This window comes from Vombatus ursinus, unplaced genomic scaffold (assembly GCF_900497805.2).
Source record: "Vombatus ursinus unplaced genomic scaffold, bare-nosed wombat genome assembly UNPS02014837.1, whole genome shotgun sequence".
NCBI lineage: Eukaryota > Metazoa > Chordata > Mammalia > Diprotodontia > Vombatidae > Vombatus > Vombatus ursinus.
This window is the reverse complement of record NW_020954615.1, coordinates 2,238,601-2,265,614: the sequence shown is the minus strand read 5'-3', so window position 1 is coordinate 2,265,614 and position 27,014 is coordinate 2,238,601. Positions and strand designations below refer to the sequence as shown.

At 46.9% G+C, this 27,014-nt stretch overlaps 1 protein-coding gene across 5 annotated transcripts in view; it reads left to right on the top strand.

The window, feature by feature from the left end:
* Positions 1 to 27,014, top strand: part of SFXN5 (sideroflexin 5) — a 206,060-nt gene that overhangs the window by 144,550 nt on the left and 34,496 nt on the right. For all 5 annotated transcript variants that reach the window (XM_027840006.1, XM_027840008.1, XM_027840010.1 and 2 more), the window contains 2 exons: positions 537 to 622; positions 14,892 to 15,009. In XM_027840006.1, the coding sequence (XP_027695807.1) occupies positions 537 to 622; positions 14,892 to 15,009 (204 nt within the window). The remainder of the gene's footprint in view (positions 1 to 536; positions 623 to 14,891; positions 15,010 to 27,014) is intronic.

The window sequence follows — 27,014 nt, the reverse complement described above, 5'->3', positions numbered from 1 at the left end:
CAATCTCCCCAACTCCCACCTCTACCACAACCTTTCCCCCATGATAATAATTCCTAATTATGACATAGACGTTACATTTTACAAGGGGCTTTCCCTACAGACACCCTGTGATATAGGCAGTTTAAAGGTTATCCCCATTTTGCAGATGAGAAAACTGAGGCCCAGAAATGAATGTACCTTGTTCAGATGGTGATTCTCTAGACCAGGAGTGGGGAACTGCAGCCTGGAGGCCACATGTGGCCCTTTAGGTCCTCAAGTATGGCCCTTTGACTGAATCCCAACTTCACAGAACAAATCCCCTTCTGTAAAACCTGGCCTGAGTCAAAAGGCCACACCCAAAGACCTAGAAGGCCACATGTGGCCTTGAGTCCACAGGTTCTCCACCCCTGTTCTAGATCACCAGCTGCCCTAAGCAGATCCAAATTAGCATGATTTTGTAGGGATGATGAGGAAAGGGAGATTTGGTGTGGAAAGGTTACTCTGGGACCCCAGCCCAGACAGACAACCTCACCTAACCCTTTTGCTTGGCTCCCCAGGCACTGATCGAGACGGCCCTGACTCGAGTGGTCCTTCCCATGCCCATCCTGGTTCTACCCCCAATCATCATGTCTGTGCTGGAAAAGTAAGTCTGGAGGGCGGGAGGGGGTCAGGGCAGCAGTGCCCCGAATAAAGGCAGGAAGAAAGGAAGGGCCAGCGTGGTCTGGTGGGCAGAGAGCTGACTCTGAATCATTTCAAGGCCCACTTCTGCCATCTGTGTGACCCTGGGCAAGTCAAATTCTTGATCTCTCAGGCAACTCATTAACAACTAAAATTGCAGAAAAGATGCTGACCTACAATAGTAGAGGAAGGTACCTCACTGGGAGTTCCTTAAACTAATTAAATCAGAGGCAAAAACCAAAAAAAGAAAGGAAAGGAAGATGGGGGTTGGCCCTGGGAGCTCCTTCCTTGGGGGCAGGGCCTGTTTTTTGGTTTCCAGGCATGGAGCAAGTGTTTCATCAATGCTTGTTACAGACTACCACGACTCATTTAAATCCCGCAAACATGACAAAAAGTGCCTGCTATGTCAACAAGCATTTATTAATACCGGGCACTGGGGATTAGGGACAGAGCAAAACCAATTCTTGCCCTCAAAGAGCTTACATTCTACTGGGGGGAGAGGAGAAAGAGGTGAACCTAAGTGTAGAACTGGGATGAACTCAGTGGATTTTGGAGACAAGTCATCAAGGTCAACTCAATAGAAGGAGAGAGGGCAGGTGTTGGGGAATAAGATTGGAGAGTGAAGCCTTGAAGGCCAGACTAAAAATCATTTATATGAATTGTGTGAGCCAGAGGGAATCCCTGTATAGATTCTTAGGAAGGAGGGAGGATTCTGGGTGACCTGATGAAAGCATTACTTTGGGGAGACTGACCTGGAGATGGTGTGCAAGATGGATCAGAGGGGAGAGGGGCTGGAGGCCCCTGCAGACATGATCTGTGTATAAGGAAATCCTTACCCCCTGGTCTGAGGTGTGGCAGGTGTACTTATTAAGCACAGCCAGGCACCATGCTAAGCACTGGATATACAAATATGAAAAAAGAAAGCCAGTCCCTGCTCTCAGGGAGCTTACAATCTAATGGGGGAAGGAAGCTGAAAAGTGGGGAGGGGGGAGACAGGGTGAGGTACCTGACATGGAGGCATGATGGGAAATCAGTCAGAAAAGTTCCAAAGCAGAGCAGCAATACAGAGAAATGAGGCTCACACAGCTATAAGAGTCTACAGCTGGATTTGAACTCAGGTCTCCCTGACTCTAGGTCTAGCAGTCTACCCACTGGTCCCCCTAGCTTCCTCTGAGCAGTTCAGTGGGATATAAAGAAAATTTTATCTAGAATCCAAAGCCCAGGTATGCTACAGATGCCCCAGGGCAAGTATTTCTCTCTGGGTCTCAGTTTCCTCCTCTTAAAACAAAGGACTCTTTCAGGACTCTGTTGGATTATCCCAAGTCCATTAGACTTTCAGAAGGTCAGTCACTTGGTTATAGGTCAAGGGTCAGGTGAAAGAACAAAAGGTCATAGGGTCACAAATCTAGTGGTGAAGTAACTTGTCCAAAATTATATAGGTAGTAAGATTTGGGGCTGAGATTGGAACCCAAGTCCCCAGTCCCCCAAGTCAGTGTTCTACCCTAGGCCTCTGGGGATGGGCCCCGCACCCAGGAGGCCTATGCTAGGGCAGGACGGGCCTTCCCTGCAGGGCTGCTTGTCCCAGCCCCCTGGTCCCTCAGACCTGGGCAGTTACCAAAGTTATTTGTGTCCATGCAGACACACAGGACGAGGTGCTCACCTTCCCACCTAGATTTCCTCCATGCTCCTGCTTAGATGCAGGCCGAAGTAGGGGTCCCTGGGTGGTGGAGGAGGCCAGCCCTTCATTCTCTGTGTCTCCAGGCAGGTTTCTGAGGCAGCTCCTCAGGCCCAGGAGCTGGGTCTTGCTTCTCTTCTCGGCACGTCTCACATCTCTCCATCTGCATATTTTAACTTGCCCAGCTGCCTTCCTCATCTCTCATGCCATTTTTTTTCTGGCTCTCCTGGCATCTCTCCTCTCCTCCTGCTGTGGGTTTTAACTCTGGGCCTGCCTTCTTGGCTGTTCAGAGGGAACTGGCTTCTCCCTGTCACCCCCCTCCCAGCCTCTGTATTCCCCCTCCCCCAGAACCGTCCAGGCTGCAGTACCTGTTGGCTGAGGTGGCAGCAGAGGAGGTGAGGGCAGGCCTGGCTCACCCAATGGTGCCATTCCTCCCTTACACAGCAAACCGCCAATCTCATGGCTTGGAGCTCATTGGACCAGTCCTTCGGAGTATCGTAGGCTCACATTGGAGAGCTGGACAGGAGCCCAGAGGCCATCTGGCCTACACCCCTCATTTATAGGTGAGGAAACTGAGGCCCAGGAGGATTCAGTCCAACTCATACAATTAATATGCGTCACCTGTGGGATCGGAATCCAGGTTCTCTGACTCAAGGCAGTGCTTCCTCCCTTCAGGCTTTAGATCCTCATGCCATCCCTATCCCTTCAGTTAGACCCCACTGGGAAAGGGAAGAGAGGGCAAGTCCCCAGCAAGTCAATTCAGTTCAGTTCAACTCAACAAGGCTTCCCCTGCCCCAGGCTCTGTTCTGGGAGCTGGGGACACACAGGCAAAAATGAGGACCTTGGGAGCCATCTAATCCAACTCCATCATTGTACAGATAAGCCAACCAAGACCCAAGTCAAGTGACTTGCTCAAGGTCACACAGATAATAAGGTCAGAGGCAGGATTAGAACCTGAGCCTTCTGACTCCAAATCCAGCACTCTTCATGGCTGTCAAGGAGCTTACCAGGAGGATCCAACGTGGCCATTTAGAAGTAAAACTTGAAGTTCAATGCAAAGTAATTGAGAGTGCAGGGAGCACTAATGGGGAATCAGGCCAGGTTTCTTGTAGGAGGTGGCAACTGGCCTGAGTTCCACGTCGCAGACATGAGTAGCCACAGAGACACTTGGACCAAGTCGTGAAGGACTTTAATGCCACGTGGAGGGTTTGTCTTTTACCCTGGAGGGAATAGGGAGCCACAGGAGCTTTTGGAGCACAAGAGTGACCTGATCAGACTGGTGCTTTAGGAGTCTCCTTCTAGCTTCCAGGGGCGGGTATCTGGGACTTGGGAAGTGACATCACGTCTCTCCCCTCCCAACTCTTAACCTGTACCTCCCCCTTCTCGGTAACTCCTAGCAGCTCAGGACACCCAAGAGGAGAGTCAGAGATGGAAGAAGGCCGTGGCTTTCGGGACGGCTGATGGGAGAGTCCCTCAGTCCTATCCTGACCATCCGTCAAGGGGAGGACAGGGTCAGTGAGGCGTCCCCAAAGACTTCCTCTCCCACTATTGTTCAGTCCCTTGTTCTCCTCTGAGGTTCTAGCACCCAGTCCAGATCCCCACGGCTGTTACTTACCAGCCACCAAGACACCGTCCTGCTTTCCTTGAGTTCAGTGCCAGGACTCCCAGTCTTTCTCTCCTCCCCAATTTCTGCCCTGATACCAGGGGACAGCAGCATACATATTGGCATTGCCTCAAATGGCCTAACTCCCCAGTTCCTCAATCCACCCATTTCTCATGACCAGTAGTACTTTGCTGCACTTTGACCTTATGCAGAGGTGGTTATACCCTTGATCTGGTCACCCACCACTCTTCCATTTCCATGTTTATGAACTCTGAAATCCCTTTATCTGATTCCACCTTTCCCTCTCCCTTATACCCTACCCCCCATCGCTGTTCTTTAGCCATACCATGACCTCCATTGCCTTCACCCCTGAATCCTTTCCTGGGCCCTATTCCCTAAATTCACACTAGCTACACTCTTCTCCCTTTCCTCCCCTAAACCTCTGGTGGTCCAGTTCAACTCTTCCTTGTCTCAGCACCAAGAAGGCCTGGCCAAACCTCAGCCCTGGGTTACTGCCCTTGTCATCCTCTTTCATTCCTCTTCATGTGCTGCTCAACAGAACAGGAGAAAATTGCAAAATTATACTGAATCCACCACAAATTAATGTTCCCTCATCTCAACTGGGCTCTCCCTGCCAGAAGGCAATCCTTCAACTCCTCCCAAATGAATTAGCTAGCAGACTGTCTCCAGTGGCTCCTCCACATCCTCATGTCTCCTCTCCCATGACACCCCCCTCTCTGCTTTCAGATGCTCTCAATTGCTTCATATTTCACTGAACAAAATGGAGGCCATTGACAGAGAGCTTCTCCTCCTGTTCTGCTCAGCTCATCACTCAGTTGTCTTCCCTTGCTATTTCCTCCTTCATTCTGAAGAAATGGCCCTTCTCTTTGTCAAGGCCAACCCTTCTTCGAGCACAAATGATCCCATCCCACCCTATCCTCTCCAGAGGACTGCTCTCACTGTCATCTCTACTCTCTATCTTATTTTCAATCTCTCCCTGTTTGCTCCCCCATCCTTAAAAACTCTCCCTACATCCTACCTGGGCAGGTAGGTGGTAAAGCGAATAGCCTGGAGTCAGGAAGACCTGAGTTCACATCTAGCCTCAGCCAACACTTACCTGGGCAAGTCACTTACCTCTGTTTACCTCAGTTTACTCATGTGTAAAATAAGTTAGAGAAGCAAATGGCAAACTGCCCCAGTAACTTTGCCAATAAAACCCCATATGGGTTCACGAAGAGTCAGACATGACTGAAAAATGACTAAACAACGACAGCAGATCCTACCTTCTCTGCTCTTGCCCTATACCTCTCCTCTTCTTCTGAGCTAATCTCCTTGATAAAACATCTACATTTGGTGTCTCCACTCTTCTCAACCCTCTGTGCTCCTTGTCTTCCAACCTCATCATTCCATTAAAACTGTCTTCTCCGAAGCTACCAATGCCCCCTTACCTGCCCCATCTAATGGTCTTTTCTGGGTTTTCATCCTGACCTTTCCGCAGTCTTTGATACTGTTGACCAGCCTCATCTCCAGGATGTTTTCTCCCCTCTAGGTTTCGTGACACTCTTCTGCCAGTGGGACGTTTCTTTCTCGGTCTCCTTCAGATAATTCCCACAAACCTTCTAAGGCTCTGTCTCAAGTCCTCTTCTAGTCTTAGGCTCACTCGGCAATCTCATCACCTCCCGTAGGTTCCATGATCATCTCTATGAAGATGATTCTCAGATGTAAGTGTCTACCCCTAGTCCCCTTCCTGACCTCTGATTCTGCGTCATCAACTACCTTCTGGTCACCTCAAACTCAATGTGCCCAAAACAGAACTCATTACCTCCTCCCACCCCCAACCCCCCCACTCTCCTTTTCCCCTGACTTCCCTATTACTGACAAGGGTGCCGCTATCTTCTTAGTCACCCTGGCTTGTCACCTCGAGGTCAGCCTTGACTGTTTGGTCACAATCACCCCACCGAGTCAACCAGCTAGCTGCCAGACCTTGGGATTTCTACCTTCACAGCTTTTTGCATATCAGTCCCCTTCTCTCCACTCTTATGAAGCTGGGTCCCCATCAACTCTCACCTGGACAATAGCTCTTTAATAGGCTTTCCTTCCTCAAGGGCCTCCCTACTCCAATCCATTCACCACCCTGATGGCAAAGTGAGTTTCCTAAAGCACGTGTCTGACCATGCCATCCCTCCACATAATAAACTCAATGGCTCCCTAGTACCTCCAAGATTGGCTTCTTAGACTTTCCTTCCCTGCACATCCTAGGGATCTTTCAACTACCCTGGCCTACTGGGTGATCCTCACAAACAACACTTTGTTCATTCCCTACCTCCAGGCCTTTGCACTGGTTGTCCCCTATGCCCGAAATCCTCTCTATCCTCACCTCTCCATTTGGGCTGTTTCAATAATCAACTGAAATCCCACGTGAGGGAGGCCTTTCCTGTTCCCTGCTCCTAGCTGCTGGTGTTCTCTCCTTTGAGATTATCTTCTATCTACTCTGCACATATCACATCTATACCTATGTATGTACCTAACATGTTGTCTGTGCCATTAGAATGTGAGCTCCTTGAAGGCAGGGTTGGGGGCTTTTTCTTTCTTCTTTTTGTATCCCTAGACATATAGCACAGTGCCTAGCACATAGTAGGCACTTAACGAATGCTTTTTGACTGGCAAAACCAGGGAAGGTTGGGGTTTTCTTTTAGAAGAAGAGTGATTGTCAGTAAACCTTTAGGTTTTCAAACTCTGTGTTGCCCTGGTCTGTTGCTGCCTTGATTGTTCAGCCAAGTCTCCCCATTCTGTGTCTCCCTCCCCCCCCAAAAAATCTGGTTTTCTGTACCTTCTCAAATGATAGCTAATTAATCTGATCATAGGTATATGAAGGCATAGATTCGGAGGAGGTGCTCATTTTACAAATAAGGAAATTGAGGCCCAGAGAGCAAGTCACCATTCTCCTCTGTACCTCAGTTTCCCTCATCTTTAAAAATAGGGGCTAGCCTTGGCTTTTGGGGTCATTTCCAGCTCTAAAGCTTTAGAGACAGCAAGATGGCTTAGTGAATAGTCAGAAAGGCCTGAGTTTGAATTCTCTCTTAGACATTTACTAGCTGTGTGAACTGGGCAAGCCATATAAGCTCTATGTGCCTCAGTTTCCTCATCTACCAAATGAGGAAATTGGACTCTATGTCTTGTAGAGTTTTTGTAGAGTTTTTCGCAGCTCTAATTCTCTCAGCCTATGAGCCCAAAGTCACACAGAGCCAGGTTTTGAATACTGATTCATCCCTCTTTGTACTGCATCACCATCTAATCTGTACTAATGAGAGATGGCTAGAGGGCAGTTCTGCCAGCAGTCATCCCCCTCCCCCTCCCAGGGAACAAGTATGCACTCAAACAGAGGCCCTCTGGAGACAAGTGCCCTACCTGTATTGCACCCCTCAGGCAGAGAGGCCTGAATGGGAGAATTGCAGGGGAGGAAGAAGGTGAGGGAGTTGCTGGGACATCCTCTGCAGCGCCCCCTCTCCACAAGACCTCAGCTGGCATCGTCACCTAATCGCTGCCTACAATGAGATCCTGCTCATGGACTTCTTTGTAAGAAGGGAGAATCCCACAGAATCTGTCAGATGGGATATTGTAGTTAGCTCTTGTCATGTTTAGTTTAGCATGTAACACCTTCTTCTAGGCAAACACGGCTCCGGTTCAGTGATCCCGATAACTTGTACTCATCCTCTTAGCTGCTTCCATATGGAATAAATTGTGGTGCCTACTGCAAAGTGCGAGAGGTGCTGGCCAAATTACACCAAATGCAAACCACTAATGAACAAAGTGATGAGAGCAGAACCAAGGTGTATTTAGGGCGAGCTGCCACGGGCTCTGTCTGGGGAACTGCCATGCATGGCAAGGCCCCAGCTAAGGGAGAGAGCGTGCACAAATGAATGATTGGCGAGTGCCCCACACTGCTATCCAAAGGCCAGCTCCTTGCTCCTTAGCAATTGACCCCCTGCTCCCTCTGGTGATGGGCTTTCCACCTGCCCTGGGCATCTCAGCAACAAGGCCAGGAGAGGCCTGGGGACATAATAACTCACGTTTCCAGACTACATTATAAGACTCACAATACAATTCAACTCAGCAAAAAACGAAACATACAAACAAAAAACTTAGTTGTCTATGTTCCAGGCACTGTGTTACACACAGGAGATACAAAGCCAATCAAAGAATAATCCCTGCCCTCAAGAAGCTTGCATTCTCCTGGATCTAGGAAGTAATATATTCACAGATAAGTAAGGATAGGGGAGGGTAGTGGATAGGGTGGCCAATTTGGAGTCAGAAAAACATGAGTTCAAATCCCCCCTTAGCTACTTACTAGCTACATGACCCTGAGTAAGTCACTTAACCCTTTTCAGCCTTAGTTTTCTCATCAGGAAAATGGGGACAAAAATAGCACCAACCTCACAGAGTTCTTGTGAAGCTCAAGTGAAATTATCTATGTGAAGTGCTTTGCCAACCTTAAAGTGCTACATAAATGCTAACTATTATTATTATTTATTATTATCATTAGGATTGGACCTGTGATTGATATTGGGAGCTCCTAGATGAGAAAACCATCTCCCAGTAGAAAGGGACACCTTATTTTTTTAATTTTTTTTTAATTTTTTAGGCAATGGGGTTTAAGTAACTTGCCCAGGGTCACACAGCCAGCTAGTAAATGTCTGAGGCCAGATTTGAACTCAGGTCCTCCTGACTCCACTAGGCCACTTAGCTGCCCCAACACCTTATTTATAGTCAAGGCCAGTCCTTGTCTTTTGTCTCTTCCCGTTCCCCACCAACAATTGCTGGATAAGTAGATAGCGTATATGAATTAATTTCCAAAGGGAGAATGCATTAACAGCTGGAGGAATTAGGTAGGATATGGAAGCATTCCTTTCCCTAGTTTCAGAGAGGAAGAAACTGAGGCCAAGAAACTGAGGTAAAATGACTTGTCCAGGATGACACTGATAATCGGTGTTAGAGCCAGAATGAGATCCAAGCCCTGTGGCCTTTTCACCAGACTTTGAGGAGACTTCTGGGATGTGGCCTGAGAGTTTGGAGCAAAATTGGGAGGGGCCGCAGAAGGAGAGAGGAGGGTCAGTGTAGCAGACAATTCCTCTGCCTTATTCTGGACCTTGTTTGGGGATGATAACATGTCTATAGTGTTCTCCGTGGACATACAGCCAAACCCTTCTGAACTCTTAACACTCTGTTGCCCATCCATGTCCTAGACCAAACTAGGAGGGAGTGAAATAATCAAAGAGGATATACATGCACCTTTCTGTTCCAGTGGCTGGGGGAGGGGAGGTCTAGATGGTGTGAGGCAAGACGATGGGCATTTCTCCTTAGAGTTCCATCTCCTTCCTTTTATCCATTAACTCTAAGTACTTTTGAAGCCCTTGGTATGTAAGCACCAGACACTGCGCCAGGCCGTTGCTTATTCAAATACAGGAAAGAAACAATCCCTACCCTCGAGAAGTTTATATTCTGACAGGGGAGAGACAACATGTACATAGCTAAATAAATATAGAACAGACACAAAGTAAATAACTTGGGGGAAACATCAAGAAAAGTTTCTGTTATCAAGTGGAACCTTGAGTGAAGGATTCTGTGAAGCAGAATTGAGGAGAGAGAGCATTCCAGACACGGACACAGCCTCTGCAAGGATGCATTCATCCATTCAGCACCAATGAGCACTTGCTGGTCGCCTGTGCCAGGGCTAGACCCTATATACCAATAGATATGTATTAAGGCAGTTCCTACCCTCATGAAAGGCTGGGAAGGTCAAATGTTTACTACTGACTTCCATTTTTCCAGTGCATTTGAGGTTGACCAACCATTTTCATTTCCGGTATGATGTAAGCTCCTTGAAGGGAGAGACTTTAGATTTGTATCCCCATTTCTTAGCACCGAGGTGCATAGTAGGGACCTACATGTGCTGTGCCCATAGTAGGTGCTTAATAAATGTATGTTGACTGATTGATTGATCGATTGGGCAACAGGAAAAACAGAAAAATTAGATGACTTGTCTGTGATCACACAATAAATGTTACAGCCAGGATTCAAACCCAGGTCTTCTTCCTGATTTCAAGTCCAATGCTCTTTGCACTATGCTGCCCCTTCCCAGGTACGTTATTGCTAGGCAGGGAGACTGTAGACAATAAGTGATGGACAGATTCAAAAGAAGGAAGATTCACTTCTTGGAGTGTATGTTGGGGAGGAAAGAGGGTAGAAACTAAGGAAGACTTCATTTATGAGGCAGCCTGGCAGAATAGTAAACTGAAGCAGCAATGGTAAACTGAAATGACTTACCCAGTGTCACATAGCTAGGAAGTATCTGAGGCTGATTTAAACTCAAATCATCCCAATCCCATGTCCTGCACCACCTAGTTGCCCAATCAATCAACAAGCTATACAATCAGTCACCAGGCATTCATTAAGCGTCTACTATGTGTCAGATCTGGTTCTGGGTAATCCTTGTACTTAGCTGTTGTTATTATTAAGGAAGTAGGATTCAAGATGAGCCTTGAAGGATGAACTTTAGTAGGTGGCAATGTCAGTTACTTCAGTAACCTCAGTAGATGACAATGGGGGAAGGGGCATTTCAAACTTGATGAAAATAGAGGTGAGAAGGCAGGAAAGGGCCGTGGGAAGGAGAGCAAGTAGATCTGCCTGGTTTGGACATAGGAGATATTTTGGAAAGTAGTAGAAGAGAAAGTTGGCACCTCACACCTAGCAAATTGGCAAAGAAGATAAAAGATGGGGATATTCAATGTTGGAGGGGCTGTGGAAAGGCAGGCACACTAATGCATTTTTGGTGGAGCTGTGAATTGGTATAACCATTTTGGAAAGCAACTTGGAATTATGCAAATAAAATGACTAAAATGTCCATATCCTTGGACCCAGAGATAATACTGCAAGGCATATACCTTGAGGATAAGAAGAAAGTTCCCATGTAAAATAAAAATATTTATAGCAGCACTTTTTGTGGTAGCAAAAAACTGAAAATAAAGAAGATTGGGGAATAGATAAACAAGTTGGGTGTAATGGATGTAATGGAATATTACTGAGCTGTAAGAAATGATGGGTGTGATGAATAGAGAAACATGGAAGATCTACATGAACTGATGAAGAGTAAAGTCAGCAGAACCAGGAAAACAATAGACACAATAACTACAACAATGTAAATGGGCAGAAATCAATAGAAAGTGACTGTTGTAGAATTATAAAGAAGGGACCTTAAAGAGAAGATGCCTCCCCTGACTCCTTTGCAGATCTGGGAAGCCCACAGGTATGAAATGTTGCATATATTTTCAGGCTTTTTTGATGTATTCATCAATTTTGATCATTTTTTTTATCTTTTTAGTAAAATATTCTTTTCTTGGATGAAAGAAAACTAGAAGAAATTTAGGCAGTGTTAAATAAAAAAAATCAATAATCATTAAAAACAGAAAGACCAAGAGAAGGTTGGGGGGAGGTTCTGAAGAGTCTTGGATGCCACATTGAGAAGTCTGGACTTCATTCTATTACCAGTGGTGAGCCATTCAATAGCTTTTAGCAGGGAACATTGATATCATCATAATATAACTAGGGAAAGATTAACCTGGCCTCTGTGAGGGCCATTGACTTTGGACGGAGGTTAGCTTGGGCTTTCTCTGCATAGCAGCCCAGTTCTAAGAGAAAAGGAGTGGTGGGAGACAGGCCACTAACTGAGTGCCTGGCCCAGACTCTAGATCTTCATGGTGTCTGTTCTCTGGGGTGGCTTATGGTCTCCCTGTCAACAGCAGGCTCTCCCCACCTCCCATCACGAGGGTACTTCATGCAGAGGACACAGTCTTGAAGAGGAAATCACAAATAGCAGCAGTTGATGCCAAGAGGCAGTTGGCTGTGGGGTCCAGCAGCAGAACTCAGAGCCAAGTGTGATGGCTGATTGGCTGTGGATCTGGGGTGATAGATTGGGAGAAGGAAGAAAGCAGATCCATAGTCTACCAGAGCCTGGAGCTTCAGCCCAAAAAAGTGATCTCATTTCATGGAGAAGCACTTGCACTGAGTTTTACAGATTTTTAGAATCTGAGGCCCAATTAAGACCTGGCACCTTGTGTGTTAATCAGGGTGTTGGGTGGTTTCTTTTTCTTTTTTTTTTTTCTTAATTCTTCTCCAACCAACTCTTAACTCACCCTAATGAGGATGTTTTAACCATCGTAATGGGAGCTGCCCGTTTGGGAAGATGGCCTGGAAGTCACACCTCGGCACTCACAAGGGAGATGCTTTGGGTAGACTTGAAGCCTTTCCAGGTGACTGTAGGGCTCCCAACAGGGCTGTAATTACAAAGAAGACCTCATCCAAACAATCATGCCAGGCTGGCATTAGGAGGTAAACTAGGGAAGGCTGTTCTGAGAGCTTCTTCAGGGAGCTGGGAGATAGATGGGTGGAGGAATAGATGGGTGGAGGAATAGATGGGTGGGTGAGTTAATGGGTAGATAGGGAGAATTCTTTCCTGGCCATCTTAGAGAGAAATGGAGGCAAGGGTACAAGAGGCCGGGACTGGTACTGTCTGTGTACAAGGATGCAATCCTTGCCCTATTTCCAATGACATAGAGCAAATACTGACCCTGTGGTCAGCACTCGGGTGCTATGGACTTCCTGCCAACACACCTCAGTGATAGCTCATCTCTTCTGTTGTGTCAATTGATAGAGAACTGGCCAGAGACCCCTGGCTGACCTGTCCTTCCTGTCCCCCTCCAGTCATTCATTTGTTCATCTAACAAGCATTTTGAAGACATCTTCCCTGCAGCTCTGAAGAGGTGGGAGGCCATGGGTGTGGAACATAATATAGTATCATACTTTTCTACCTTATTAATTTTGCTGAACTTTTCCTACCTTAAAATTTTTTTTTATTATAAGGGATGGGAAGAGGTGGGAGAAATTGACATAAACAATTTTAACAAGCACTTACGGAGTATCTACTAATGTGCCAGGCACTTGCTAGGCACTGGGGATACAAAGAGAAAAAAAGGAAGGAAGGAAGGAAGAAAAGAAGAGAGGAATGAAGGAAAGAAAGAAGGGAGGAAGAAAAGAAGGAAGTAAGGAAGAAAGGGAAGAAAGAAAAGAAGGAAAGAAGGGAGGGATGGAGGAAGGAAGGAAGTAAAGAAAGAGGGAAAGAAGAAAAAAGAAGGATGAAAGAAGGGAGGAAGGAAGGAAGAAAGAGAAGGAAGAAAAGGGAGGAGAGAAGAGAGAAGAAAGGAAGAGAGGAAAGAAGGAAGGAAGGGAAGAAGGAAAAGAGGAAGGAAGGAAGGGAGGGAGGGAGGAGAAATAGTTCCTTCCCTCACGTAACTTAATTCTTTTTGGGGAAACCAGCATATACAACAATGTGAGTCAATCCATATTAGATACAAAGTAACTTCAGAGGGTGAGGAGGGATGGGGGTAAAGTACATCTAATGCAGTCATTCGCACTTGAACAAGGCCTTGAAGGAAGCTGGGCATTCCAAGATGCAGAGATAGGAGGGAGTGTGTTCTAGGCATGAGGGACCAGGCTGTGTGAATACTTAGATATGGGATTTGGGATGTTGCGTGTGAGGAGCAGGAATTAGCCTCCTTTGGCTGGAACCTAGGGTATGTGAAGCCTGGAAAGGTAGACTGGTACCAGATGGTGAAGGACTTTAAAAGCCAAACGGAGGCATTTGCTTCTAATCAGCAGGGAACCATTGGGGCTTCCTGAACAAGGGCATGACTTGCTGACCTCTGTGACTTAAGCATCTCAATATCTCTCTTGTTTCCAAGCTCAGTCCCAGCTGATTCTGGGGGATACATCTGGGGACCTAGAAGAAGGCACCCCCAATGCTCAGGGAGGTTGGCATTAGTGCTCCCCATTGCCTCCTGGGCCCCAGGCTCCCTGGCTCTCCTGCTGACAACCTTAACAAAGGGCTCGAATTCAAAACTGTGTAGCCAACCTGCTGGGGACAAGTCTTTAAGACCCAACTCAAGGGCCACCTCCTACAAGAAGCCCTTCTGGATTCCCCAGTTGTTAATACTCCTCACTCCTCCCAAAAATTAGTTTTCTGTGTATTTGTTGGTTTCCCCAGTATTTCTTGAGGGCAAGGACTCTTTTTCATCTGTGTCTTTATTCCCAGAGCCTCAGAGAGTGCCAAATGCTTATTAAAGGTCCATCGAATTGGATTAAATACATTAGTTTGACTTGCTCCTGGTCAACAGATATGCAACCGGTTGTCATCTGTTGTTACCTTGCCTGTACATGAAGCCTTTCCCATTAGATTGGGTCCCTCCCCAACTAGAGTCTAAAAATACTTGGGAGCAGGGTTAGCGCACCCTCCTGTCCTACGCCACCCTGGTCTCATTGGCCCTTCTACACATGCTGTTCCTTTACTTTTGCTTACCAAGGTTATTCTCCTTCTTGGAATGCCCTGTTTACACACACACACACACACACACACACACACACACACACACACATCCTGCCACGTACTTGTGGATAAGATCACAAGTTTAGAGCTAGAAAGAACCACTCATTTTAGTTTATTTATTTATTCATTCATTCATTCATTTATTTATTTTTAGGCAATTGGGGTTAAATGACTTGCCCAGGGTCACACAGCTAGTAAGTGTCAAGTGTTTGGTCTGAGGCCAGATTTGCACTCAGGTCCTCCTGACTTCAGGGCCTGTGCTCTATCCACTGTGCCACCTAACTGCCCCTAGATCCCCTCATTTTAGAGATGAGGAAACCGAGACCCAGAGAGGAGGGCATTTGCATTCACACCTAGTGAATGACAAGCCCAGAATTTCAGCAGTCTTGAATTATTTTGTATCACGTGAACGTTGGTGACTTAGAACTTCTCGTGGGCCCCGGTGGTGGGTGAGAAGGAGGGAAGGAGTTCTTCTTCCTCAACCCTAAGTCTAACGTGCCTCCGTCTCTTGTCCTCTCCAGGACATTTCTCCTGCAGTCTCGTCCCCGGCTTCTTCTGCCTGTGCAAAGCTTCGTGTGCCTTGCCGCCTTTGGCCTGGCCCTGCCTCTCGCCATCAGTCTCTTTCCGCAGATGTCAGAGGTCAGTAATGGGGAGGGGAGGGTGAGAGAACAGGATCAGGGAGGGCAGGGATCACCCCTGCCCCTCTTTAATGGGGGGGTATTGGCGATTCCTCTACTTCCTGTTACCAAGTGCTCCCTCCTGCTCACGTGGCATGGACCTGGATGGGGTCTCCCACGAGTTAGAAAAGAGGTCATGCGACGAGCTGATGAGTGTCCCAAGATCTGGAGACTGAGTTAGGCCAAGTCAGGGCCTGGAACTCACTCCATGGAGCTCAGTGAAGTGGGAGTTAGGGATCATTCCTCTTTGGCCTGGGGTTCTTAACCTGGGGTCTGAGAAAAACACATACAAACACACACACACACATATATATATATGCATATATACACAGGTATACATATATGTTTATATACATACATACATTATATATATATAAACACTGCAATATTTCACCATGCATTTTATTTTATGCATTGATAAAACATTCTTCTGAGAAGGGGTCAGTAGGCTGCCCAAGAGGTCCAGGAGTCCTGCCTTAGGCAGAGGACTGATCCGTCTCTCCAGTGGGCCTGAAGCTCCAAGCCCCCCTTGTGTTCTATTCCGATAGAGTGTAAGCTTCTTGAGGGCAGGGGTGGTCACATTTTTGTCGGTGTCCCCAGTGCCTAGTGCATGGCAGGCATAACCTGTGCTTATGGAATGAAATTGGATTGAAATCCCCGAACTGAAGTTGTTGGTCTGGAAGCTGCCTTAGAGATGTCCTATTCAGGGAGGTCCAAGAGTCGCCATAACCGGACACGTGATGGGAGACCCTTGAGTACGCTGGGAACGTGCACCATGAGGGTTGTTAGAGAATTAATTCCAATACCATCCATTCCCAGGACTCATTGCTCCAAGCCTGCTCAGCAGGATAGCTGGGGGTGGGCAGGCACGCCCGCCGTAGTCGAGGCCCCTGCTGGTCCATGGATGCTGGCTACCTCAAGACCACAAGAGAGCCAGGATTCTTCGCTGTGGGGGCTCCCTCCACCAGTGAAATTTGCAAGGCATCAGTAAATGGTCTTTGTAAATTGGCTGGAAAATTCACCATGGCTCTGCCAAGCCACCGAGGAGCCCTTTGGAACTTGTGGGGGCTGGTCCTCGGGTGACAAACACAGGGAGAGGCCGCTTCGGTTTGGTCGAGAGGGCAGCGGAGTTAGACCCTCTGCAGGACAGCCTGGATCTGCGTCCGAGCTGTGGGACGTCAGCCAGTCCCTTTGCCTCTCCTGAGCCTCAGTTTCCTCTTCAGCAACCTGACGATCTCTAAGGTCCCTTCCAGCGCCAATCTCTGAACGAGGAAGTCTTTCACCAGCCTGTTCTGGAAGCTTCTTCCAGAGCTGGCGAAGCTGCCAGAGCTTATGCTCAGTTGGCAGAGATTTCCAAATCCCAGGGTTACCTCCACGCTACGATGAGGCTTTCGTGGAGGGATGTATGTTTGCTAGCTAATTAAGTAAGAACATTTTTTGCCGGAAAGCTCAGGAAGGCCTCGACCTGGGGGAGCCCCGTTCGGCCCTTGGGCTACACTTGAGATTCTGTTGTCGTTGTTGTTGTTCAAGCGTTGCTGCCGTCATGTCTGACTCCTCGTGACCCCCCGCATGAGATCGATGGGATCCAATCTAACCCCCTCATTTTACAGACAGGGAAACAGAGGCCCAGAGAGCGTTTCTGTCCGCTAGCTTGCAGAATCCACAACCTCCCTCTTCCAAAGGGCCTGGAACAACAGAACTTTTCATCCTCATTTTCTAGCAGTTTGTCCAAAGTTATATGACTGGCCAGGAGCAGAGTCAAGTGATTTAGGTCCCAGGTTTCTTGACTCCCAGTCTTGGGTTTGGAACCAGAGAATTTCAGTGGAAAGGTGGCCACCTAGTCCATCCTGCACTGAAAGAATCCCTACTAACACCCCCAGCCTCTGCTTAAGGCCTAGACATAAGTGACAGGGAGCTCACTACTCCCAAAACACTACTCCATCTTTGGACAACTCTCATTGTTAGGAAAGGCAGCTAGGTGGCGCTGCAGTGGATAGAGCACCAGGCTTGGAGTCAGGAAGACCTGAGTTCAAATATGGTCTCAGACACTCACTAGCTATTTGACTCTGGGCAAGTCACTTAACCCTGTTTGCCTCAGTTTCCTCCTCTGTAAAATGAGCTAGAGAAGGAAAATGGCAAACCACTTCTGTACCTTTGCCAAGAAAACCCCAAATGGGGTCACAAAGAGCCAGACATAACTGAAATGACTGAACAACAATTGTTAGGAAGTTTTCCTGGATATCAAGCCTAACTTGGCTTCTTTGCAATTCCCCACTTACCCAACCACCACTGCTCCTAGTTATGACCTTTGGGACCAAACAAGACAAGTCTGATTCTTCTTTCACACATCAACCTTTCAAGTCTTTGAAGATAGCTAGCACATCTCCCCTGAGTCTTCTCTAGTCTAAACAAATCCAGTTCTTTCCACTGGTCCTCATATGCCGTGGACTCCTGGCCCCTTACTACCCTGCCAGCCCTCCTCTGCTCTCCAGCTCGCCAGTGCCCTTTCTCAGTACATCAGACGAGATCTAACCAGGGCAGAGGATGGCAGGACACTCACCTCCCTGTCCCTGCAGTCCATTATTGCTTTACCTTTGGTGGACCATTGTTGACTTAGATTGCGTTTAGAATCCACCGACATCCCTAGGTCATTTTCAGACAGGCTGCTCTCTTAACCCTGCCTCCCCCATCTTGTACATGTGAAGTTGATTTTTTTTTAACCCAAGTGAAAGGCTTCACTTTTACACCTACTGAATATCCTCTTTTTAGACTGAGCTCAGTGCTGTAGTCCATCAAGATCCTTTTTTGACATTCCTGATGCCGCCATCCATGTTCCAGCTGTCCCTCCTACCTCTGTGTCACATGGATGGTTCAGCACCTTGTTCTGAGCCAACGGTTCTCCCTCCTCATTCTCTTACCCTTTCTCTTTATCTATCCTCTTTACCCTTTATGGAAGGACTCGCCATTCCCAGGACTGGGAAAGGCCACACCTAAGAGCTAGCTGGGGTCAGGGAGGGGATAGGTGGGGGATCCCTTTCCATTTTGTTGCAGAAACCCAAAGAGGCAACCATTGTGTGAATGTCCTCGAACTCCCTCATCCCTCTCCCAAGTCCCACAGTCTAAAGCAGAGAGCTTAGACTCTAGCTGCTAGAGGGAAAGTCTCCTGTTCACAGGCGATTGAAATGAGAGCTGAGAGGGACCTAGGAGATCATCTAGTCTGGTCCCCCCTGATTTTACAGCTGAGGAAGTTGGGGAAGGGACTTGCCCAAGGTCACAAAGTGCTAACTAATAGAGCCAGGCCAATTCCAACTTCAAATCATACACTCTTAGACTAGACCACGATACACACTCAGCCAACATCATCTCTTCCATCTCTCCCATTGCCGTAGAATAAGGTAATGAAACCCATCTCCTAAAGGGAAGAGTTGGTGTGGGACAGTCCCTCCATCCCATTACCAGTCCCCCTCCCCCCAGCCTGGAAGTTCTTCCATGAGTCTAACTGAGGTTCGTCGTGCTGCTCCTCAGAGCCCTCACCTCTTGTCCCAGCTTCGATGGAAAAAGAGAGCAAGGGGCTTCCTCTCAAAGGATCATCACCCTTCCTTGAGCGGGGAGTCACTCGTAGAGAACCCCTAGGTTAAGCTGGTTCCCAGGCTTGCCTGTCTCTGAGAGGGATCTTAGGACTGTCTGCAATACATGGCACCATAGCTACCAGCCAGTCATCTGGAGGGACTGTCTTTTCCCTCATGCTCGTCACACTAATTAATTCTCTCTAACAAGGTGGTTCCCTTGCCATCTGGGCTGAGCCGTGGGGATTGTGTGTCATGTCCCAGAAGTGGGTGGGATTTGTCACAATGAGTCTGGGCTTGCTGGGGATGACCCAACCTCACCAAAAGTTACAGAGGTCGTCACTAGGAACACAAGCCACATAATTAATTAATTCATCAATCGGTTAATTAAACAGGCCCTGGGGTAGGGATTGGAAGCCAACCATTGGAGCTGCTGTCCTCACCAAGTGATTGTTCTGCGGGAGTCCCAGACCTCACCCCATACACATATATCCCATTTGCGAAAAGGGATAGCAGGGTCCCAGCCCTTCCCCTGGCAGCACTTGTGGGCCTGCTCTTTCACAAGATGTTTCTCTAGGACCTACAAGAATAATACCAGCAGTGGTGGCATGATCCTACTTTCCTCTGCCCCTGAATAATTACCCACAGCCATCCTGTCCTCTTGGGCAAGAGGAAGTCCTCACTGCTGTCTAACCTAAATCCTTTCTGCTGTACTTGGCAGTCATTTTCGTTGGTCTTGGCTTGAATGGAGCTGCATTTGAGCTCAGCACAATGACCTTCAGATGGTCAAAGACCAACATCATGGATCTGTCCCTTTTCTCCTTTTAGCCCCCGTTATATTCCATCGTCTGAGAGCTCAGATTCAAGTCAGGCCCCAGATTCTAGTCTGATTTCTACTGTCTCCACCCCAGTTCAGAACTAAATTACTACCATAGCCTCCTCCTTTCTGGCTTCCAGTCTCTCTCCCCTTCGATCCATTCCACCCAATGCCACAAAATTAATCTTCCTAAAGTACCAAGGTCATCCACTGCATCTCGAGTCATCACTAGTCATCTTGACTCTGTCCTACCACTGGACTGTGATGACTCTGGAAGAGAGTGAGATAAACAACTTTGTGCAGCTCTGTCTCACTTAAATCCAACTTACGCATACATTAAAAGGTATCACCCATGCACAGTGATGTCATTTTGGTCCTCTTTGAGAAGGAAGCCCAACAACCAACGTTGGTTTGTTGAAAGGAAAATATTCATGTTCCTCACCTAGTATTCAAAACCTCTCACTACCTCGGCAATCTTCTCTCCTGCTGTTCCCCAATATCAGCCTCCACTATCTTTTTTACTTTAAGTTCTAATAACCAAAGAACAATCTTGTGTGATCCAGACTGTTTCTTCTTGGTATATGAGGGCTCCCGTCTAGTTGCCTACAATATATGTTGTTTAATGTCAAAATTCTAGTTTGAGTATGACATTTCTTGATATGTTAAATGTACTGTTTCTCTTTGTCAGTTTTATATGGATTCTATCAAGCTGTATTCTTTCCTCTATCTCCAATACTTCTGGGAAATTTCCTGTATGATTTCCTAATATGTATTATTTAGGCTTTTTATTTGTCGTGTTTTCCTGGAATATCTATGCTCCACCAATTATCTTGAGCATTCCATCTTCAATGCCAGTGGCCTGGTCTTATAGTTATCTCAGGGTTCCTCCAAATGTATTGTCTTTTGTTCTGACAATCTTTCTTCTGCCTCTGAATTTTTGAGTCTCTGATTTACTCTCTTTTGGAAAATCTATTATTTTGGAGTGAAAAATTGGTCATTTGTTCTATGCATCTTTTTAAAAATATTTCTTATTTGAGAGCTCTCAATTGTCCCTTAATTTCCATTATGATTTCTTTCTTGAACTCTTCTTGATCACTCTTCTGAACCTTTCTGGAAGGTCCTGCAGTCATCTCCTTACCATTTCTAGAGATTTCATCAGAGTTGTTGCAGTACTTTCCTTTTCATTGGAGCTTTTGAATACTTGTTTTTTACTCTAGTATTTTTTCCACTTTCTTGTGTCTCCTTGGTTGTCTGTTCTTATTTTTTTTTATATAAGTCCTTTACTTTTTCCTTGTAATGACTTCTGTATCTAGTGACTAGTCTCTAATGAGACTTTATTGGGGGGTCAGTCACCAGTATCTAATGAGATTAATCTGTAATAACCAGTCTCTCTTTGTAGCTCACTGTTGTTTTTATCCTTATTTGGCACATTTCTTGCTATTTTGACATTATTTACCTTCCTGCACTCAGGGATCCAACCATGCTATCTTTCTGGTTGTTCACATGTATTATCCCATGCCCTATCTCAGTACTTTTGCATGGGCTGCCTGTCCCCCATTTCTAGAACATACTTCCTTTTCACTCTCCCTCACCCCACCCCCCATTATAGAATTCTTCTCTTTCTTTTCTGACCCTTAAGACCCAGCTCAGGTCCTGCCTTCTCGGGGGCACTCCTTGGATCCCCCCATCTCTCCCTCCTGGGAGGAGCTCTACCACTCAGTTGGCCTTCTTCCTATATTACCTTCTATTGTTTAACTTTCATATGGGAATTGTGTCTCCTTCTTCTCTTGCCTCATAAGTGGCCTGGCACAGGTCTGGACACACAGGAGTTGCTCAGTAATGATTTCATGATCGATACCTATCACGCCTGAGGAAGGTCTGGGGATTCCCTGAAGGAAGGAAGCAGACCTTCAAATTGTGGGTCATGCTAGGGAAATCAAATCAATGAGGACTGATTGTGAATGCCTTGACACCAAGGCCCTTCTCACTGGTGACAAGCTTCAGCAGGGCCTGTGTGGGGTGCAGGGGTCTGGGGAAGTCTGTCTTGAAAGCAGGGCTTTTCCACACATGTCCAGGGTAGTCGGCTGCCTGTAACAACCAAGGAACCCACTCTTCTCACCCCTTTAAAGGTCCCTTCCATCAATCTGCATAAAATCTGCCTCTGTCTGGACTCTCCTTATGGATACATATTTAAAAGTCATTCTCTTATCTTGAAAGCTATTCTTTCTTCCTTTTTGTTCCCTTCCTCCCCCTTCTCTCCTTCCCTGTTGCTCTGCAGTCAGGAATTAATACAGAGAAATCGAAGGCAGCCTACAGTTCCTTAGGGGCCCTGGTCCCATCCTGTCCTACTAGCTCTTGAAAACACCATTCCCCACAGTCGATTCATCCCCTGCTCCTTCATTCCCCCCACCCATTGCTGCCATTAGATCATAAATCTAGACCTGGAAGGACCATGAGAGGCCATTTAGACTATTTTACAGATGAGGAAGCCAAGGCTCAGAGGAGTTAGGAGCAAGTGTCTGAGGCAGGATTTGAACCCTGGTCTTTTGGACTCCAAGTCCAGTCCTTTATCCACTATATGATACTGAACCCCCACCCCCACCTCTAGTTTCTGTATCTTTTCTCATTAGGGTGACGTCTATACCACACCATTGCCTTACTTTCCTCATTGTAACAACATGTAGTGACAGTTACCCCAGGAGGTAGCAAGGTCCCCCTCACTAAAGGTGTTTAGTTAGTGACTGACTGGCCAGTTTGGGGGGATATATTGTATATTGGGTTTCTTGTTCATGTATGGGGTAGGCTAGATAATCTCTGAGGGGCAGCTAGTACAGCACATTGGATAGGTTGCTGAGCCTGAAGTCAGGAAGACTCATCTTCCTGAGTTCAAATCCAGCCTCAAACACTGACTAGCTGAGTGATGCTGGGCAAATCACTTCACCCTGTTTCCCTCAGTCTCCTCATCTGTAAAATGAGTTGGAGAAGAAAATGGCAAACTAGTATCTTTGTCAAGAAAACCCCAAATGAGGTCACAAAGAGTCAGACACAACTGAAATGACTGAACAACAAAGAAAAGCTCTGAGTGTCCTCCCAGCTTGATGATTCTGAAGCTCTCCGACCTTTATCAAGCCTTTCTCTCATTACAGCCCTATAAAGTAGAGATGGTACAAGCAAGCATTGTTGTCGCTTTATGCAATGAGGAACTAAGGCTCAGAGAGATTATATTCTTCATTCAAGGTCACACAATGGATTTACTCTCATAGATTTGGGAATTCCCTGCAGCTTTGTAGATCATAACTTCCCTGCCCATCATGGGCAACTCTTGTCTACATTGTCCCAAAAGGTCACCATACAGGGTCCACCCAGTGTGCTGAAAGTTCGCCACGTTTCCTCCTGACCTAGGTACCAATGGAATACCAATGTCTGCCTCCCTGTCCACCCTTGCTCTTGCCACATGAACAATTCCTACTCCCTCCTGGATGACATTCTTTCCTTCTCTTCTGCTCTGGAGATGTTTCTTGGTTCTATCTTGCATGCTGTCAATGCACACCATGTGCCTCTACATTGCCCTCTCTCCTGCTCATCTTGCTGCTTCAGAAGCTGTGGTATTCAAGGCATTGCTACGGTGGAGCATCTTTGATAAAATATTAGTATTGCAAAGATGGGCCTTGGCTTTCATGGTAAACTTGGGGTCAGAAAAATTTCCCCCAAATAGTCCAGCACACTTTCCTTCTTTTCAGCCTAGGACCCTTTCACTGATCAACTGTGCTGTCTGCCCCTAATATACATATTACTGGACAAGCTCTATAGAGTGTCCATCTAAGTGTATGTTGAAATCTGGGCAATAGACATTTTTCCTGGACATGGTCTTTCCTGTGTGGATAGTCAGGCCAGACTCCTTTGGGTGATTACCTATCTCTAGGTAGGAATGTCATCTACAAAAAGGAGACTTCAGAAGATCCATGGAACTTGGGTGGTGCTTATCATGAGCTCAGCACGAGTCCAGAAAAGGGCAAGTGCCAGGTGGGCTAAGGAGGCTTCATAGGAAGCATGGTGATGCCCCTGAGCTTTGAAGGCTGGGGAAGTTCTGACAGAATCCTGGGAGAGGATGAGAGGACCCAGGAATATTCCCAGGGCATCAGGCAAGGGAAGACACATGATCATCACAATCACCAACATTTATACAGCGATATATGGTTTGCAAAGCACTTTACAGATGTTCGTTCTCATTTGATCCTTATAACAACCTTGTGAAGTCATTGCTTTTAGTGGACAGAGTACTGCAAACTTGGAGTCAAGAAGATCTGGATTCAAATCCCACCTCAGACCCAAGCTCTGTGACCCTGGGCAAGTCACTTAGCTTCTCATGTATCAGATCCTCATCTGTAAAATAAGGGGATTGGATTAAATGACCTTCATCTCTGAATCTACGATCCCGTGATGCATTTTACATATAAAGAAACTGAGGCTCACAGATCTAAGTAAGTTGCCCAAGGTCACACAACTAGTAAGTGTCTGAGGCAGGATTCAAACTCAGGTCTTCTCATCTCCAGACCCACCACTTTACCTACTGTGCTAAGCCCCCTAGCTTCTATATAGTACTTCAAAAATTAGCAAAGATTGAACTGAACTTTAGGGCCCTCCCAGAATATATGCATGCATTGTGACTTGTAAGACCCCTGTGAGGTAGGTACTGTAGGCATTGTTATCCTCCTTTTTCAGGAGAGGAAACTGAGGCACAGAGAGATGGTTACACAGTTGTCTTTATTATTAAGTATTTTCTATGCACTCAGTATCTGTTGTTGTTCAGTTGTGTCTGACTCTTGGTGATCCCACCTGGCATTTTCTTGGCAAAGATACCAGAGTGGTTTGCCATTTTCCTCTCCAGCTCATTTTACAGATGACGAAACTGAGGCAAACCAGATGAAATGACTTGTCCAGGGTCACACAACTAGTTTATTTGAACTCAGGAAGATAAGTTTTCCTGATTCCAGCCCTGCACGCTATCCACTGCAGTACCACCTAGCTGTGGCATTGGAACTACAAAGACAAAAATGAAATAATCCTTGCCTTCCAGGAGCTGACAGTCAACTAAGATGGGGGCTGCATGTAGGGGAGAAGGAGATGAGGCAGAACAGGTATCCTGGGGCCCAAATCACGGAGGGCTTTGGTCCAGGATCTGGCAGGAAAGGCTGACATAAAGCATACAACCTTTCCCAGAAGACTGTGTCCCCTGGCAGAGGGATAGCTGACTCTCATGTGCTCTTCCCAAGGCACTGAGATGCTGCCAACCCTTGTTTCTCTGTCCTCTGGCAACTCAGAGAGGAGGGGAGAGCAGGCTTGCAGGGGCAGGGGGTTTTAGAGGCTATCTGGGGCTGGACCCAGGCCTCTTCCCCTTCTGACAAAATGCCTTTCCTGACTCCACTCAGCCTCACTGAGAAAGAGGGGGCAAGCTAGAAATAGCTAGAAATAGCAGCCATGATAACATATTAATGAGAACTTGTTTAAAGAGGACTTGAAGAGACCACTGAACTTGGAGCCTGGAGGACTGGGGTAACATCCCTCTGTGGATACTTACTAGTTGTGTGACCTTGGGCAAGTCACATAACCATTATGAGCCAGCCTCAATTTACTTATCTCTAAATGCAGATTCTGCTCAAGGATAGCTCTTCCTCCTTTTCCCCATCCCTTAGAAATGGGAAGGGCTAAGTTCTCTGAAGGCACAGTAGAGGAAGATATGGGAATCTGCCCACCAGCAGACAATGTCCTGTTACACAGATAATATCCTTAATACTCTATGAAAATATCCCCTCTTTTTTCACTTCCTAAATGAAGGACATGAATAGGGAGAAGTGGAGTCATTGGGCAGCACATTGATGGAAACAGTGCCTGCCCTCAGGGAGCTTCCATTTCTGGAAAGGCAGGAAGAAGGCACTGATGCTCACACACCATCTACCCACACATTGATACTCACAGAGGAGGGCTCACACCCCATGACACACAGTGCCATACATGGGAGTGCCTCCCCACACACCCGTGCACACACACACAGAGCTCCCAAGCTATTTTTCCTTTAGATAAAATTACCTTGATGAGGCACTAGAAGAAGCCACTCAAGGGTAGGAAGAGATATTGTGATAAAGAGGTGGATCTTGACAGACTTGGGCCCCTACTTGGCAGGGGAGGAGGTGGTTGCAGGAGAGATCTCTGTTGATTCAATGCCCCCAGAAATACTCTTCCTATCCCCTGACCAAGGCTCCAAGAAAGTTGGCACCGCTTTCCAATTTCTTGCTCTACCCCAAGAAGGGCCTTTACACTTTGGGACCACAGAATATCTAGACAGACAGAAAGGCCCTTCCGGGCCCTCACCCTAATTATGTGTGGGGAAGGAGCTGTCCTGAGCAGTCCAGGTGTAGGACTGTCATAGCACAGGACAAGGACCATGGCTGATTGGTTGCTTAGGTGAGTAATGTCAAAGAACTATACTTCCCCCACCCCATGCCAACAAACCCAGCTCCTTTTCAGTGAACAGGAAAGAGAGAGACACTTAGCTTTCTTCAGTCCCTTGATAGAATCCCTCTCTCCTGCCCCTGCCCCAGCCCAGGACCCTCACTGCAGTATTCTATTCCAGCTGCCTACCTTTGGCCACATTCCTCACAGAACCCCAGATTGAGTGGCTCGGCTCAGCCTGTCTCTGGCTCTGTCTGTCTGTCTGTCTGTCTGGGACTTCTTGTCTGTTCCTGGTAGGTTCAGTCCCTCTGGCTTTTCATCTCTCTTTTTTTTTCTCTGTTCTCTCTCTCTCTCTCTCTCTCTCTCTCTCTCTCTCTCTCATTTTTGCTCTCTCTTTCTCTCTGTTTTCTCTTCCCCCACCATTCTAACTCTGTTTCTATTTCTAGCTTTTCCCACCTCTCTGTTCTCTGTCTCTCTATCTCTCTTCTCACTCCTCACCCAATTATTTGCATCTTTCCTCAAACCCTGTTCCCTCTCTATTCCCTGCTCTCCCTTCCTTAATTCCTTCCCTGTTCCTTCTATCTTCTCCCCATCCTTCTGTTCTGTCTTTCTGCTCCATCTCTCCCCTACTCCTTTCTTTGCTATCTCTCCATTGGGTCTCTGTTCTCTATATCTCCCTAACCCTCTGTTCTCTCTTCTTCATTCCCAGCCTCTTCCCCCTAACTCTATTCTCTCTCTCCATCCCTTATCCCCATCTTTTCTTCCTCAGCCTTCTCCCCCTCTCTGTTCTCTCCTAAGACCCTTGGTTCTTTGTTTCTTTTTCTCCTCATCTCTGGGTCTACTCAGAAAACTCTCTGTTCTATCTCTTCCCTGGTCTGTCCTCTCTCTCTAGCTCTGTCTCTGGCTTCTCCATCTCTCAATCTTTATAATTTGTATCTCCCTGAAAACCTTTTCTGTTATCTCTCTCCTACCCCATCTTCTCTGTCTCTGCCTCTTTCTGTATCCCTCCATTCTCTGAATCTCCTTCTTTGCCCCCAAATCTTTGTGCCTTCTAAACTCCTCTCTTGTCTCTCTCCTCTCTCTCTCTCTCTCTGTCTCTCTCTGTCTCTCTCTGTCTCTCTCTCTCTCTCTCTC